Source organism: Lissotriton helveticus, chromosome 7 (assembly GCF_964261635.1).
Source record: "Lissotriton helveticus chromosome 7, aLisHel1.1, whole genome shotgun sequence".
Taxonomy (NCBI): domain Eukaryota; kingdom Metazoa; phylum Chordata; class Amphibia; order Caudata; family Salamandridae; genus Lissotriton; species Lissotriton helveticus.
In genome coordinates, this window is record NC_136068.1 from 1,375,003,314 (window position 1) to 1,375,022,108 (window position 18,795).

Sequence of the window (18,795 nt, forward strand, 5' to 3'; positions counted from 1 at the left end):
CAGTTAAATGCTGCGAATAGAAAACACAAAGATGATAAGATCACAAAGAACAGCAGTAAATGGGCAGGCAGCAAGAAAAAAAATCCTTTGGAATGCTGCAGGTGTGGATGCCAAACACATTTATGGATTTCTAGAAACGGTCATTCATTTGACAAAAATCTAAATGTACAAAAAAGGTCATTTTAGAAGGGTGTTCAGAAGTTCTTCTGCTTATAAAAGGTCAACTTAGTGTTACACGAAGAACACGATGATTTTTTGTCAGACTTGGGGCATGTGGAAGCGTTTCCCCTTGTCCTGGTTTGTTTGTGTACACGCTTCCACTATCATACAGCTCTGCTGTATCCAAGGGGCACAGAAAAGCATAGCTGAACTTCTACTTACATAGGTGTTTTAGACTGGAAGAGGGGACACAACAGTGCACTTCTCTCTTCTCCCCTTATTTCTCTAACATCGCACAATGAAACACTGCACTTTGCACACAGAGCAAATCATCACTTAGTAATAGTTTGTTCCAAGTTTCGACCCAAATGAATTTGCTCGTACCTATTTGTATGCTAGATGAAATATGAACGTGCTCCATATTAAAAATGGCACACCCTACTGGGTCAAGATGCCAGCCAATAACTTGCAGAATTAGAACAGCTGAAGTCACAGTTCACCAATGATCTTCCCTGGGTGTGGCAGTACATCTCATACAAACAGAAATCCCATTTCAGAGTGTTGCCACTGCAAGAATCTCTAGATTCCAGATGCCTGCAGTCCTGTTCTAGAGTCAAACGGTCACACAACTTTCCTTCCAATATTGAGATAGCTTCTTTCACTGGCCGATTCATATCAAAGCTCCTGTGTCATAGGGCAAGTAATGAAGAATTAGCACCTTTCCCATAGCTGGACATGCCAGAGGAGTTCTTCTAGCCAAGAGTGTTTGAAAAGGCCTTGTCGCTCTTGATCAAACAGTTTCACCAAAAGATGGATACTAATTAAAACGAATTCGACTGCAACTAGGTACATCGTCCCGTAATTAGTTATTATTGCATAGTGGCAATGTGTCTCCTTCAGGTGCACCATGCAGCCTATTTGGATATATTCTATGGCATGTCTACTGTGGCCACCTGGTCGACTGCCTAAAAGAACTTCCCGGCAACTGATAAGTTCCCACCCGGCTGGTGTCCGCAGCACAATCAAACCATGGTGACAATTGGTGATTGCTGGTCCCCAAAGTCTGACCTGTGATCACAGGCCAAAGTCTGAAGGAATCAGAAGCCGGCCCCACAGCTCTTAGCTGGACTTTGAGTCAATGTTTCGGCAGGGTCAGGGCACTCACTGTCACACTAATGGACCTAATAAGTACCAACATGCAGTACTTTAGTTTTCAACAATCTGAATCTGGCACCATCCATGTGCAGCCTAAATTCACATAAGCGCAGACCAACGTGTTCCATCCACAGAATCATACACGATTTTCCAGGACTCTCTCTTCCTCTGTCCTAAGTCTTTGAAATGGTATACATGCAAACCTTCACTCGGACGACTGCGCTTGAACTGGATACACAAAGAGGCAAATGGAAAATGTCTTCAATAACAGCAAAAATCAGGCCGGGTAAGTAACCAGCAGGGATCCAGCTTCACAGAGCACAGACGTCTGGGGACAAAACACGGACGTGGTGGTTTTAATCATAAACACAGTTTTGCTGCTGCTCTTGAAAAAGGGTAACAAATTAGTATCTTCCACCATTTTATGGAAGACCACCTCTTGTAAAGTCCAGATGCTTGCCACATGCTCGCCCGTTTATAAGCAACAAAGGGCCTTTAACAGACTTCAGCCCAAACCACAGCTTTCCTAAGCCGTGCCCACGTGCTGCTAACCACTGCTGGGTGCCTCTCTTTAGGCATATGAAAGAGGAGTACACAGTGCACTTACCTTGCGATTGAGAAGGCGGAAGTGGCGAAATGAAATATGCCTTTTACTGGCCAGGCTGCACATGTGAAGGAGCCTGCACGGTGCCTGCTGCAACATGGCCGAACTCTCAAGGTGCCCAACACATAATCGAACCCAACCTGCAGAGGAAGAGAAAACAGCGGACATCTGTGAGTAACTTCAAGCACTGAGCTATACTTTCACTGCATCTAATAGGTGCATAGCTTGACTTGCAGAAAGGAATACTAAACTGCCAGATGAATGTCCAATTATTTTAGTGTAACTTTATATATGTTAGGGTATAAAAATGATACATTCAACAGTCCAATACGAGGTTTATGAAATATGCACCCCTGAATAGAAAAACCTAAGTAATATACATAAAAAGTTTAGTGTACATAATATATTGTTTTTGCATGCTCTTGTAAAACTGGGTAAGATTTGTCCTGCACTGTACCAATGTACCCCGCTTCACCGGGGGATGGAAGCTCCACAGAGAAAAGCTTCTACTACGACAGCCATGAAGCAGGTAACCGGACTCTGCCCACCTCCTAGCTTTCACTAACACAGGAATGGTTTTGTTTTATAACCAACTTTATTGTGAGATTTGCTGCAGAACACATTGTAACACGGTTCCAAAAATGATTGTGGAACATGCACAGCGTTACAGCAAGCCCAATCATCAGTGTTCTAAAACATTCCAGGGGTTAAATCGACACTCCATAGTAGATACACCATTTCCCCCATATTCGAGCATGCTTTTGCGGACAGTCACGAGCCTCAAATATCGGTTTCTTCTGGTGAGTCGATCCCTGTGCGCCAGCTTCTGACAGTCGGTGGCTTATGCTGTATCACGCACGGGTCACATCCTGTTGGCAACCAAACTGGCCATTCCCAAAAAGAGACGCTCAGCTCTAGGGCCACCAATCTGCTCTATCAGCTCCAATAGCGCGATGCGAGGTGTTAGCTCCAGGCTGCGGCCCAGGACAGAAGAGAGTAGTTGACCCATCCCCCTCCGAGGAGGACCTCAACACTGGACATTCCGAAGCCTCGTGGAAAAAATCTGCCCTCGAAGTGCGCAACATGCACACACTGCCCGAGTGTTGGGGAGCAAGTGGTGTAAGAGCAGCAGAGTGAGATATGTTGCATGCAGATAGTTGAACTTAACCATTCGCAGCCGCGAAGAACCCGCCAATTCTCGAGGCTACATACTCGCCTCTCGCCATTCCTCTTTATCCAGCTCTCCCACCAAGTTGGCCCACCGCTGCAGGGTCCTCTCAAGACCATCGGGTGCGTGGATTATCAGCAAGCAGTAAATCACAGAGGTTGCCCCTTTACCCAACCACTCTAAGAAAACCTTTGCTTCCAGCAGACTGAATTTGGGTAGTGAGTCAATCGGGAGTTCGTGAGCCTGCATGGTGTGGCGTAATTGGAGGTAACAAAAGAACTGCGAGATGGATAGGGAAAACCTAGCCTTTAAGTCTCTAAATGATACAATGCTACCTCCCCTGTAAGCATCTCCCAGGTAGGAAATACAATCCCAAGGGACAAAACTCTCAAGGGTCGAAAGCTGACCAAGCCATGTTCCCCGCCATAAAGGAGTCATCCCAGTAAAGCAGCTATTCCAGCCGGTGAGCCAAAGAGCCGCCCTCCAACAGGTGAGAGACACCTGCGTACATACAGTGCCCTGTACAGAAGATCGAGCATACCATTTATACCTAATGAATACATTTCTAGGCAATACGCTGGGTCGTCCCACCCCCATGAACAAGTCAATAACCGGCATAAAATGAGCTGCAATGGAGTATAAGTGTATATATCCGAAATACACAGGATACCATCAAATAGGGATCTACGCATCAAGTGAAAAGCCACCCTGTGCCTCCCACCTGCCCATTCCAAGTTAGTGATCTTGGCTGTCAAGAAGTGAAACCACCTGGGGCATGGGGTTGAGATAGTTGCCCAGAGTGTACAAATAACGCAGCAGGCAAACAATTTTAAAGAGGGCACACTAGCACATGAATTACACTTCCTCCAAACCAATAATGGCTGTAATCCACACAAGCCTGAGTACAAGCACTGACGACAACGTTTTAACAGGAGGCTCTTGTATTCGATAGCATTTTCCCCCTCCTTCCCTCTTTAATGCATCCTTTCATCCTTCTCGAAGATCACTCCTGGAAAACATTCTCTTGACTCACAGGCTCCTTTTATTTTCATCCCATTTCTCAGCCACTTTACTTCTCCATCTCCTAGAACACACAGCCCATCTTCAAGTGTCGGTATTCCTATAAACATATTCCTCACCAACACCCATCAAATTTCAAACAGTGCACTCTACTGAGACTGCCCTCTTGGGATTTACCAACAGACTTCATTTTTCCAGTCACAATTAACTTTTCACTTTATCTTCTTGGAGCTTTCTACGTTTCAGATTATCCTACATTTTTTCCCACAGCCCTCCACTTTTGAATGTTGGTTGCGGTGTTCCATACCAATGGTGAAAAACTTCAGACTTCATTCATAAAAACAAATTGTATTCTGCGTGCATTGATGTGATTTTATACCCGGTGCTGACTGCTTTAATTATCTTTGGGGCTGGTATCAGGGCCTGTTAGAGCCCGTTTTGCTCCATTGGGGGCCATCTTAGTGCACAACCACATTTATACGTTGCGCAGAGGGAAGCGTGCTAGTAGCTGATGCTCCACCACGCAGTATATGTCAGCCCCCGAGATTTAAACGCGCCGATGCACGGACTCTGGCCAGGTGAGGCTGTTGTGGTGGTGTCAGCCTTCCCAGGCTTTAATTATCTGTGGGACTGTGCTCAGGGTCTGTTAGAGCATGGTTTGCTCCATTGGTGGCCATCTTAGTGTGCCTATATAGCAACAGAAAAAATAATAGGGTCAACACACAGTGTGAACGCCTAAAGAAACCAACGGAAGTCACAATCTTTTCATTTACACCTTCGTTTTTCTGCACTGCGACATCAGTCCCCTTAAAATTTCTTTAACAGCCTCTCAATTGAGAAACAAGACCACGGAAGATCTGCCAGATCAGGCAAAGGTTTATACCATCTGTACCTTCCCTATGAACGGCATGTGGCATCCTTAATGGTGGTCTTGACAGGAAACCCAAATGATGAAGGGCGGTTCCGTGTGGTGACTGATGGGCATCCTTTTAAAACCACACTGAGGGTTGGTTTTAGGGGTGACCCTATCTAGAACATACACTAGACATGGTTTTGTGACTTCCGTTGGTTTCTTTAGGCGTTCACACTGTGTGTTGACCCTCTGATATTTTCTGTTGCTATATATATAAGATTGGGGCATATCAGAGCTTAGTCATTAAATCCCCTTTTGACCCTCAAGAAATATTGTTTTATGCATCTTAGTGTGCCACCACGTTTATAGGTTGCGCAGAGAGAAGCGTGCTAGTTGCTGATTCTCCCTCACGCTCTAAGTGCCTGCCCCTGAAATTTAAATGCGGCGATGCAAGGACGCATCGCTGACATGCCAAAGGTGCATCAAAGGCAAGCTCATCTGCTCCCGTCCGCGCCCAAACGGGACCAGAGGCCAAGGATGCTGCCGGTTTGACTACAGTGGAGCACAGGTTGAGCTACGCAAAGCAGGCCCTTTTGAGCTGCGAACATAAGGTGAAGTGTGGGGGAGGGGAAATGTTAGACCCTTGGACGGTGGGATGGTGGCATTGCACTTCGTATGACTGGACTACCGCGAGCCTTTAGGTTGGGGCTATGACGGCTCCACTGATGGTTCCCTCCAGGAATCTCTGGGAAGAGCACATGAGAGGTGGGCTTCAAGGACAGCGGAGGCCTTATGCTGTGAGTTGGTGAACTCCCACTCCCCGATAAAACACAGCGTAGATATTCGTGAGATGATTGGTACAGCACATATAGAGTGTCATCACTGAGACTTGGGCCAAGGGTAACAGTGGTCTGGACCTTGGTGTTGCCAAGGCCACCAGGTTATGTGGCAGTGATACTGGAAAGGAGGGTATGGGGGAGGAGGCCGTGCGACTATCTGTAGGGAGCAGCTGAGGTGCATGATAGAGCCCGTTAACATCATTTTTTCTGGCAGTGAGGTGTGATATTTTAAAATTAAAACCAAACAGGAGGTGATCCTGGTGGGGCTGTTGACCTACCATCCGCCTGGTCCAGAAAAGCATGTCAAACTGACACTAAGTCCTAGAGCCCTTTATTTCTTGTGATAACCTCACCCTTCTTGTAGATTTTAACCTGTACTTGGAGGGTGAGATTAACTGGGACACCAGGGATTTAATAGATCTCATGCTTAATTTAAGCTTGAGTCAACGAGATAATATCCCAACTCACAAAGCTGGACACCATTAGATGGATTTTTTTTCGAATCAAGAGACCCTTACAATAGGCGACTGTTTGCTGTTAAGTTGGTCAGACCATAGTTAGATATTTTTAAGGCACACAATGCACGGAGTGGTGGAAAGCGCGCAGAATACCACCAAAAGCAGGGGTAAAATTGGGGATGATGAGTTTGCCGTTGCCCTGGAAAAGTTTAAAGAGAAGGACCTCATGGGCCCAGGCTTACTGGCAGAGAATCTCAATAAATGGGTCAGGTCGGCAGTAGAGGATGTTGTCCCAGTAGGAAAGACCCACCCAAAGGGCAGGAAGAAATCTTCTGCAGTGTGAGGAGCTTAATAAACTTCAAAGGCAATGTAGGAGGCAGGAACCGAGTTGAAGACAGACCCAGGGCAGGAAGAGAAAATCAAACACAGGGAGCTCATTCATAAATATAAAAAAGAAGTCAAAGAGGCGAAATCAGTGTTTTTCGTCCAGAGGATTAGGTCAACTATTAACACTCCATAATAACTTTTTAACACAGTGCACCCCCATGATGTCACCTATTTATCAGGCAGTTGAAAACTCGCAAGCTTTCTTCAATAAGGTGTTTGAGTTCTTCAAAGATAAGATCAAAGATCTTTGCAGACTTCCCATCTCTTACTAATAGTTCCGGTGTGCCAGGGATGCAGGTGACTTGTGGCAAGGAAGGTGCAATTCTGGAACTTGTCAACACAAAAGGCCACCGATACACTTTCCAGTGGTCAGGGGGTTGGAGAGGGGAATAACTGGAGTATGTCCTCCCTGGGGATTATACTTCACAAAAAATACTCCAATAACACTGTACCAGGACAGAGTGTCTAGTGGTGTGTAATTTGAGGAAGGCTACAATATAGGTGGTAGTGAGGTTTATGCAATTACCCACTTAAGGTATGAGGGCCATGCTAGTCATGTCCGTGTGTCTGGGGGAAGAAACTAGTTCTTTTTAATTACCCTCACCCTAGTGGTGTCATGCTTCATCATCTGGTCACCCCACACCCTAAAAGTCGGGGTGGGCTCAACCACAGTGTTGGGTAGCTCTTCAGATAGATGAAAGAAGGGGTACTTAAAGATAAAAAACCTCAGTCAGACCCCTGGTTTCCCTTTATTCTTGGGTCTGGCTGGGTCATTAAAATTCTAAAAAACAGGTCTCTTTGGATTTTAATGGTCCTAAGACCCTAGTGCCGACATGTTTCAGTCCAAAAGGGCCATAAAGGTCCAGGACTTTCTTCAGGGCTGGAGATGAACCCCCATCTATGTGTAGGGAATTACAGGGTGGAAGGTCCCTATCCTATTCGTGTGATGAAGGAAGAGTAGCTTCTCCTCGTGTATGTTAAAAATGTCTCTGTGTTGCCAGGCTCCGCCTGTGGGGCAAAATCACAACGGGACAAAATTATAAACATATTATGTGTATAACTGTAAGTGCTTAATCCATGGTGATGCATGCCAAATTCAGTGTGCATGCCGTAACAGTGGAGAATTACCCCACTTATTGCCACTCATACAAATCATGCTGTGACAGGCTTGCATTATGTGACACGCCCGTTGGGTGGCTATATACATTCTAATGCCATCTCAGTATTAGGATAGTAAGAAGCAGACAGTAAAAGCCAGTAAAAGTAGTCTCAATTGCAAAATGGTAGACACGTTTCAGAGTATTCAAACAATAGGTATTTCATACATTCAACTAAGCATTCATACATACATACGAAATGCACGTTAGTATTCACATTAGCACTTACCCAATTTATGGGGGCTTCGCGCTTATCAAAGGACCGAGATATGTGGTTATGTGGTCCTAGTGACTACATTTCCCACGATCCTCCACTCCGGGACCGGAAGGAGTGAGAACACCGACCCCAAAGCCCAACGCAACATCCGGTTAGCGTGTTATAGCCGCGCTGAACCCGGAAAGGACTAGCGCTGCTTGTTGGAATATAATGCCAGTAACCAAGCAGTTCACCCTCGCCGAGCCGGGGACCGAGACCGCAACAGGTTTAGATGACGGGTGAGATCTCGATCTGAGTAAGTACCCAACGACGTTTTTATGGCCCGAGTTGGTTCCCATTTCTCAGGGCCAGTACTTAATTCTACTTTACTTAAAAACCACCATATCCTACTCCTTGGGGATACAACCTCCCACTATAATATAATGACTACCGCTGCACCTCTCGTTTTTTTTACAATATCACTAGGACCCCATAACCGCATATCTCGGTCCTTTGAGAAGCACAAAGCCCCCATAAATTGGGTAAGTGCTAATGTGAATACTAACGTGCATTTCGTATGTATGTATGAATGCTTGGTTGAATGTATGAAATACCTATTGTCTGAATACTCTGAAACATGTCTACCATTTTGCAATTGAGACTACTTTTACTGGCTTTTACCGTCTGCTTCTTACTATCCTAATACTGAGCTGGCATTAGAATGTACATAGCGAACCAACGGGCGTGTCACATAATGTAAGCCTGTCACAGCATGATTTGTATGAGTGGCACTAAGTGAGGTAATTCCCTACACATAGAACGGGGTTCATCTCCAGTCATGAAGAAAGTCCTGGACCTTTATGGACCTTTTGGACTGAAAGATGTAGGCACTAGGGTCTTAGGACCATTAAAATCCAAAGAGACCCGTTTTTTAGAATTTAATTGACCCAGCCAGACCCAAGAATAAAGGGAAACCAAGTGTCTGACTGAGGTTTTTTTATCTTTAAGTCCCCCTTCTTTCATCTATCTGAAGAGCTTCCCAACACTGTGGTTGAGCCCACCCCGACTTTTAGGGGTCGGGGTGACCCGATGATGAAGCATGACACCACTAGGGCATGTGAGGGTAAATAAAAAGAACTAGTTTCTTCCCCCAGACACACGGACATGACTAACATGGCCCTCATACCGTAAGTGGGCAATTGCATAATCCTGACTACCACCTATTGTGTAGTCTTCCTCAAATTACACATCACCAGACACTCTGTCCTGGTACAGTGTTATTGGAGTATTTTTTGTGAAGTGCAATTCTGAAACTGCCTAACCCCAGTTGGTTACCTAGGTTCCCCCTGCTGCCTGCATAAAAAAAAAATCAAGACTTTGGTAGGTGGTACCAACTCGGGCTCACCAGACGACCCGCTCCCTAGGGTCTTGTAGTTGGTCCTGGACCTTATGGAGAATGTCCTGGGAAAGGTCTATTCACAGGTCCTGGAGTCAGGGGTATACCCCCAGGATTGGAAGGAATCAGTGGTCATTCCCTTGAAGAATAAATCTGACAAAGACCGAATCAATCTGAAAAACTTGCGCCCGATCTCTTTGTTGCTAGCTCCAGCCAAGATCCTGGAGAAGAATATTCACCGGGAATTAGCTCAGTATCTCTTACATCAAGAACTCCTTGACCCTTCTCAAAATGGTTCAGGAGCAATCACAGCACTGAACTGGCATTTATAGCAACTGCTGATTCCATTTGAATGCAAGTAGATCAGGGAGGCGCAGCTATCATGGTGTTGCTGGGCCTGTCTGCAGCCTGTGACACCACATCACCATCTCGGTTGGTGCGAACACTGCGGCAGGCCAGGCTGAAGGACGTAGCTCTTAAGTTACTGGAGATTTTCCTCCGGGGTAGGACACTGCTAGTTAGCTGCAGAGACTGTAGAGCGAAAGCTTTTCAGCTCCCCTGTAGGGTGCCTCAGGGTCCTCCCTAAGCCCTACCTTAGTTAATGTGTATGTCGCACTTCTGTCAAAACAGGTGTGTTCCTTCAGATTCCAGGTATACTTTTATGTGGATGACACCCAGATCATCGTTTAAATCTCGGATGACTGGAAAGAGGTGGCTGACAGGTTTAGGGCTTGTATGTTGGAGATCAGCAGGTGGATGAGGGAGAACTGGCTCAAAATGAATGGGGAGAAAACGGAGATTGTGGCATTCAGAATGGATATCTCTATTTGGACCAACCGCTGGTGGCTAGAAATGTGTGGTACTCTACCCGTTCCAGTGGTTGGGAACAAAAACCTGGGTGTGATTTTTTACAACACCTTGACCTTTAACATCCAGGTTAATCGAACAGTGAGCTACTGCTTCTGGATTATTAAGATCTAGAAGAAGAAAAAACTGCCTCTTCTCCTGAAAGAGCGTAAAGGTATCAGTGTTCATTGCACTTATCATCTCTCGCGTAGTCTACTGCAATGCCCTGTATCTAAATGCCAACCCCCATTCACTCAAAAAACTCCAAATCATTCCCAACGCGGCTGCACGTTTGTTCCCAGGATTAGCTAAACTCTCTGTCAGGGAAGGATTGAGATCCCTTCACTGGTTGCCAGTAAAGAAGTGGTGCATTTTAAAGCTCTTTGCTGGATCATAAAGGTCTCCATTCTCAGGGGTCCTTTTATCTCAGAACGGCCTTTAATTGGAATATCTCGGTGAGGCCTCTGAGATCAGCTAGACGGTGGAGGTTCTTAGGTGAAAGAAAGCCGGGTGGTGGGGAGCGGGCCATCACAGTGGCGGCCACTAGGCTGTGGATCTCCTTTTCGGACCATATCAGGAATTTAGATTCGCACCTGATTTTTCACAAGCAAGTGAAAACATGGTTATTTGCAAACTAGCCCTCCATCCTGTTATAGGACACATTAACGTTTCTCTACTTGGGGTCCTCACTTCTTACACAGTCTTCTCAGTCTTTACCGCTTTGATACAATTGGTTTAATGCACTCTAGAAATGCTGCAATTTCAATTATGCCACGCTCAAAAGAGGAACTCTTCCCCTCCTGTTAAACAGAACATTACTTGCAACAGTTCTTAGCGAAAAGTAATTCTTAAACACTGTATCATCGAGAGTACCCAGCATTATATCTGGGTTAAAGTTACTTCCGCGGTGGCTGCGCATTCTTATTAGATTCAAGACGCCATTTACATGTATGCAACAAACTCCACTGTCTTCAACCAAGCAGAAAATGTGTATCACAAATGTCTCCACGAAAAAGAGCAACCATTTACAGAAGATCTTCACAATCAACTATATCCAGAATCTCAGCCGTCTGAAAACTAATTTTACTTATACTTATAGACATACTTATCCTGAGACATTCCTTCCCATTTACTGGCATTCTGAATCGGTTATTGAACTGAAAGGGTGTAGGAAGCTAGGGCCTTGTGCAAATCTTGGAGGTAGACAGATGAGGGAATGAGATATCTTTTACTTCTAGAACGAAGGCATAAAGAAACTCGTGAAAGCAATAAAAAACATAGAAGAGGCCTGGATGGCCTAAAATAGTTGTTGAGAGCTTGTAGGCACAAGCATTTGAGGGAGTAGTGATGTCACTGGGCATCATTTAATATCAGGGAAGCTCTGAAGCAGCCTAGCAGCATCTGTGATGGGTAGTTTATGATAGCAGAAATAAGAACAACATAATAAGTTACTTCTTTTTTTATAACAATCCAGCAGATTCCTCATCTTATGAAGATCTTCCAGGTCCCAGACTGGAACTGGAAAACTTTTTTACCCCAGCAATAACCCTCCAGTTGTGGCAGGTAGGTTCTCAAGACTCCAGTTGAGGCTCAGTCTGACCATGATGTGACGTCAAACTATGAATAGCGTATTTTCTGTCAGGCACGCTCACCATCAGTTCCTTGCAATTATTCCACGCCCAAAGCATGCCTGTGCAGAGGACCCTAATAGACAGAGACAATAACATTGTAGCCCTCACCGGGGACTTTAGATACATACACCAAATAGGTTTCGTCGGGCAGGGCATCCTCAGTCACAAGAGTGACAGAGGACCCGTCTCGACAGGAGGGTGACCACTCTTTCGCAGCCACAAGGCGGGACATAAGGAAGTCCAGGGAAGCCCTAAACGGATGCATAGACTGAGTGGGAACAGAAGTTTCCCTCCTGTGCCACAATCTTCAGAAAGTGACAGACTACATGACGGAGGTAGAGACCCTGGTTTCCTCAGCCCAAGTTGAGATACGAACCATGTAAGCTGATTCCTCAAAACTGTGCAGAGTGGCATTCCAACTGGAGAAACGCGCAGAAGAAGCCAAAGGTCGATCCTGGCGAAACAATGTAAGGATTGTGGGGATAGCTGAGGGACTGTAGTGCACCTGTCTAGGACAGTTCTTTACACAACGGTTCCACTCCTGGATCACTGAGTGGGTTCTTTCCCCCTATTCTGCTATACTAAGGAAGCAAAGATCTCTGGGTCCTCAACAGTCACTGGGTACCTACTCCAGATCAATCTTCTTTCAGCTCCTCAATTGTGGTGACAGAGATGCCATCGTTGCGACAGCCCTTAGCCAATAGACAGTGCTATTGGACTCAAACAAAGTGATGCTTTTACCAGATTACACGATGCAGTTTCAACAACAGAGGCGGACTTTTGCTAAGGTGAAACAGAGACTATGAAGCTGCAGATAAAATACATGCTTCTTTTTCCTGCCCAACTGAAGGTCATCTTCCAGGGTAAAATACTCATTTTTAGGTCGAGCCTCAGGCATTGCTTTAGCAATGCTTGTTTGGCGAGATTATAGTAAGGCTTTCAAAAGTGTACCCAAACTACGAATTAGGTACAGTTCATGTGAGCCAGGTGCGTGCACATCGCCAGCCACATCGCACACCATTTGTCTGAGCCTCGGCATCAGACTTCAAAGGAATCCGCTGACCCGCCCCCCATCAGACTTCAAAGGAATCCGCTCCCCCGCCCCCCCTCCGCCTCCCAATGACGAGAGCTTGTTTCTTTTCCTCCCTTCCCTTCTTGTATTTTCCATTCTATTCAGCTACAGTTCTATTTTCTCGTCATCCCACCTGCCTTCCCTTCGTTCTTTAGCCTCACATTCTCCTTTCCTTCTTCTCTCGCACTCCTTCCCATCTTTTCTCCCTCTCTCCTTCTATGTTTCCATTATACCTTCCTTCTTTAATTTGTTACATTCTCCTTTTTCTTCGCTTCTTCCCCTTCACTACCTTCCTCAATCTCTTGTCTCCACTTGTTCTCTTCCCTCACATTCCTTGTTTTCGCTCACCCCTTACTCCCTCACTCATTCTCCCATTCTTACTTCTTTTTGATCGCCTTACTGCCTCATTCCTCTCTATAATCCCTTCTGCCGTCCTTCCACTTCCTCTTTTCTCTCACTCCCTGCTTCTTTCCCGCCCTCACTCATTCCCTTGCGGCCTCCCTTCTCTTATGCATTTCTTTATATCACTCCCCTTCCCTGCTTGTCTCGCTCACACGGACACCGACAGATAGGTTTCGGCAGCATGCCCCCAGGGCTCACAGACGCTGAACCTGGGATTGCATCAGGAAATGTGATTTCTGTCCAGCAGCTTACTTCACTCCCCTGCCCCCCCAACCATCAGACTTCAAAGGAATCTGCTCCCCCGCCCCCCCACCACGCAATGCCGAGAGCTTCTTTTAAATTAAAGTGAGGGTTAAAACTTTACAAGAAGAGGTGTCTTGACTACTCCGCTATATGTATCAATTACCCTCTGCAATTCCTACTCCCATACCACTCCCCCTTGGCAATCACGAGGCCCCTCTCTATTGGAATAAAAAATTGGTATGCTCCTTCATACTGTGTATCTCCCTTAGTTTTAGAAGCTATCCCCTGGCAGCTGCCTCTGTAGCAACATTTAAGCACCAATGCCCCCCACCTCCCGCATTTTTAGGAGACGCTACCTCAAACCCAGGCCCCCTTTCTCCTCCCCTGGAATTCTCACTAGCCACGATCACTGACCCTTCAAGCTTCCCTACAGGAATCCCTTTTTTTTCCTCTCGGGAATCTCTGCTGCTCCTCTCCACTTTGACTCACCGCTCCGTCCCTCCTTTGCAAAATAGAACAGTGGTAAGATACACGCAAAGGACATGGGACACATGGATGTAATGTGTGATTTACATGACCTGTGACTGTCACTGTATGTGTTGCTGTAAAATATGCATTTCGCTTATCTCCACGCTTTAACAGCTTTGTTTTTTGCTTTGTATGTTTATGGCCCGGAGTTGTGCTGTTCCACAGGTATATTTTTACACATAGAACTGGAGTCCTCCACTCAGTATTCCAAAGAGTGGGTTGTCCCAGAACAGATGGCCCCCCTAAAGATAAGAAAGTCTCCAGGCACTACCCTGCACACAGTGGTCTCCTCGCTTAGCGCCCCCCCCCCATACGTCCGTTCAGGGAGCCTCTCCTCGCTTTAGCCCCCCACTTCTCCCCCCTCTCTCCCTGCCTCGGAGCACACGTAACTTGTTCCTTTTGTTATTTAGGTGTAGGACGGCTGTCTGTGCACTGCTGTCCTTTCTAGCCGATTCCAGATCTCTATGGGATGCGTGCTCGTAACATCTCATGTTGTGATCCCAAACATGCCTAGTATTATTGCTAATCAGGCTGTAAACACCCTTGTGATGTTATTATGACCTGACACTGTAATGCTAACAGATCTATAAAATCTCAATAGACAAACGGAACAAGAGAGAAGGAAATCAAATCTCTTGCCTTAATTCATGTACCTCCAGCTCAGGGTCACACACAATCACACACACAACCACACACACACACACACACACACACAAGCACACACAACCACACAACCACACTCAACCACACACACAACCCCACACACACACCCAAACCCCCCACACACACACAACCCACCACACACACACAACCCACCACACACACACAACCCACCACACACACACAACCCACCACACACACACAACCCACCACACACACAACCCACCACACACACAATCCACCACACACACAACCCACCACACACACAACCCACCACACACACAACCCCCCCACACACACAACCCACCACACACAACTCCACACACACAACTCCACACACACAACTCCACACACACAACCCCCCACACACACAATCCCTCACACACACAATCCCTCACACACACAACCCCACACACACACGCAACCCCCCCCCACACACACACAACCCCCCCACACAACCCCCCCACACACACCCCACACACACACACATCCCCCACACACACACAAACCTCACACACACCCCCCACCCCCACACGCCCCCACACACAACCCCACACACACACACAATCATCTATCTATCTGTCTATCTATCGTCCTCACTCTATCAGTCTATCTATCGCCCTCACTCTATCTATCGCCTTCAATCTATCTATCGGCCTCACTCTATCTATCTAATCACTCTGTCTATCGCCTCACTCTATCGCCCTCAATCTATCTATCGCCTCACTCTATCTGTTGCCTCACTCTATCTATCTGTCGCCTCACTCTATCTATCCATCGCCTCACTCTATCTATCCATCGCCTCACTCTATCTATCCATCGCCTCACTCTATCTATCCATCGCCTCACTATCTATCCATCGCCTCACTCTATCTATCCATCGCCTCACTCTATCTATCCATCGCCTCACTCTATCTATCTATCGCCTCACTCTATCTATCTATCGCCTCACTCTATCTATCTATCGCCTCACTCTATCGGTTGCCCTCACTCTATCTGTCGCCCTCACTCTATCTATCGCCCTCACTCTATCTATAGCCCTCACTCTATCTATAGCCCTCACTCTATCTGTCGCCCTCACTCTATCTGTCGCCCTCACTCTATCTGTCGCCCTCACTCTATCTATAGCCCTCACTCTATCTATAGCCCTCACTCTATCTATAGCCCTCACTCTATCTATAGCCCTCACTCTATCTATAGCCCTCACTCTATCTATAGCCCTCACTCTATCTATAGCCCTCACTCTATCTATAGCCCTCACTCTATCTATAGCCCTCACTCTATCTATAGCCCTCACTCTATCTATAGCCCTCACTCTATCTATAGCCCTCACTCTATCTACAGCCCTCACTCTATCTACAGCCCTCACTCTATCTACAGCCCTCACTCTATCTACAGCCCTCACTCTATCTACAGCCCTCACTCTATCTACAGCCCTCACTCTATCTACAGCCCTCACTCTATCTACAGCCCTCACTCTATCTACAGCCCTCTACAGCCCTCACTCTATCTACAGCCCTCACTCTATCTACAGCCCTCACTCTATCTACAGCCCTCACTCTATCTACAGCCCTCACTCTATTTATCTATCACCCTCACTCTATTCATCTATCACCCTCACTCTATTCATCTATCGCCCTCACTCTATTCATCTATCGCCCTCACTCTTATTATCTATCGCCCTCACTCTATTTATCTATCGCCCTCAACCTGTCACCCTCAATCTGTCGCCCTCAATCTGTCGCCCTCAACCGGTCACCCTCAATCTGTCGCCCTCAATCTGTCGCCCTCAATCTGTCGCCCTCAATCTGTCGCCCTCAATCTATCTGTCGCCCTCACTCTATCTGTCGCCCTCACTCTATCTGTCGCCCTCACTCTATCTGTCGCCCTCACTCTATCTGTCGCCCTCACTCTATCTGTCGCCCTCACTCTATCTGTCGCCCTCACTCTATCTGTCGCCCTCACTCTATCTGTCGCCCTCACTCTATCTGTCGCCCTCACTCTATCTGTCGCCCTCACTCTATCTGTCGCCCTCACTCTATCTGTCGCCCTCACTCTATCTGTCGCCCTCACTCTATCTGTCGCCCTCACTCTATCTGTCGCCCTCACTCTATCTGTCGCCCTCACTCTATCTGTCGCCCTCACTCTATCTGTCGCCCTCACTCTATCTGTCGCCCTCACTCTATCTGTCGCCCTCACTCTATCTGTCGCCCTCACTCTATCTGTCGCCCTCACTCTACCTGGCGCCCTCACTCTATCTGGCGCCCTCACTCTACCTGGCGCCCTCACTCTATCTAGCACCCTCACTCTATCTAGCGCCCTCACTCTATCTAGCGCCCTCACTCTATCTAGCGCCCTCACTCTATCTAGCGCCCTCACTCTATCTATCGCCCTCACTCTATCTATCGCCCTCACTCTATTTATCGTTCGCCCTCACTCTATTTATCTATCGCCCCCACAAATCTCTTGCCTTTACTCGTGCACCTCCAGCTCAGGGACATGCACAACCACACCCACACACACACCCACACACACAACCACACACACACAACCACACACAACCACACACACACAACCACACACACACAACCACACACACACAACCACACACACACAACCATACACAGACTCAGTCAAGGGCACCTCAAAATCACTCAGGGGCACCACAACATCACTATGCGCTACCACAACATCACTATGCGCTACCACAGCATCACTGAACGCCACAGCATCACTCGTCGCCACCACAACATCACTCAGTGCCACCACAGCATCAATCTGTGCAACCATTCAACAACAACTGGTTCAAATATGTTCTCAATGTTTCAAGCTTTATTACAAATGTCACAAAAAGATGTTAATATTTCACTTCTGTTCTTGGATTTTCGTCACAATAAAATACACTTAACATAATCTTCACAAAAGTTATTTACAAAAGTTAAAGCTATAGCCATTATAAATTACAATAACTTTTATTTAAGGATTAATTATTTAAAAAAATTAAAAGCCATTGTTATTTGTAATATCAATACATCTAAGTCACGTAAATAGAACACATATTGCATTACAAATGCTATAGGTGTCACATTTGCGAAAGTTAAAACTATTGGCATTGTAAATGACAAAGCTATTAATTTCGCTATTTTTAAAACCAACACATAAATAAAATATTTGTCTTTTACAATACCAATAGCTCAAACTTTCCTAATGCGAGACCTAGTGCATTGCAAATGCTTGTTGACGATCCGGCCGGAGAAATTATAGAGGTGGGCCATGGAAAATCCGTGCTGAAATCCCAAATTAGCGTGAACCCACCCCAAGAAACAGACTCTTGGAGGATGGCCTTGCAACATAGACAGTAAAGGCAAGGGAGATGGAGAAGAACTGAGCCAACACCCCATAGAACTGGGAAGAGAGGGGAGATGGGACTCATCTATATTGGGGGAGGACAGCAGCGGTGTTGCAGATACAACTCTGTCAAGGAACAGAGCATCCGGAGCTCTGGCCTGTTCCTGCCCTTCCCCTGCTCCAGGGGCTGAAGTAGACGACCAGCTGAGGGAGTGACAGCGCCACTGGTGGCACAGGGGGTGGTGAGAAGGAGCAGGGGACCGGGCCGGAAGCCACTTGGAGAACTACAACCTAATGTGCCACTGGGGGATCCCTAGGTCAATTGTGAATAACCGATAGGGTCTATATTTTGGGCAACATTTGTGTGGGGGGTGTTTTCAGTCACGGGTAGTGAAAACGCCTAATGTTTGGGGAAGTGCTGTGCTGTCATCGTTTTTTGTTCTTGAAACCACAGGCGATATACTTAACCTAATAGCATGTGTGACGGGCCCTCCGACAGTCCCAAACCCAGGATAAGTATAAACAATTCCTCGAATGGCAGATAGCAAATCCCAAGACACGAACATGAGTAAACAGCCAATGGTCATCAAAACTACCACAACACCCTGAGTGAAAGACAGGGACACCCCACAACCATACACACTCATGATCACACCTCCAAAAGGTGAAATAG

General features: G+C 46.5%; 1 protein-coding gene across 1 annotated transcript in view; it reads right to left on the bottom strand.

The window, feature by feature from the left end:
• The window catches only part of COX10 (cytochrome c oxidase assembly factor heme A:farnesyltransferase COX10), a 593,978-nt gene that overhangs the window by 498,980 nt on the left and 76,203 nt on the right, over positions 1-18,795 (bottom strand). Inside the window, exon 2 of the mRNA XM_078650861.1 lies at positions 1,922-2,058. Within this exon, the coding sequence (XP_078506987.1) occupies positions 1,922-2,058 (137 nt within the window). The remainder of the gene's footprint in view (positions 1-1,921; positions 2,059-18,795) is intronic.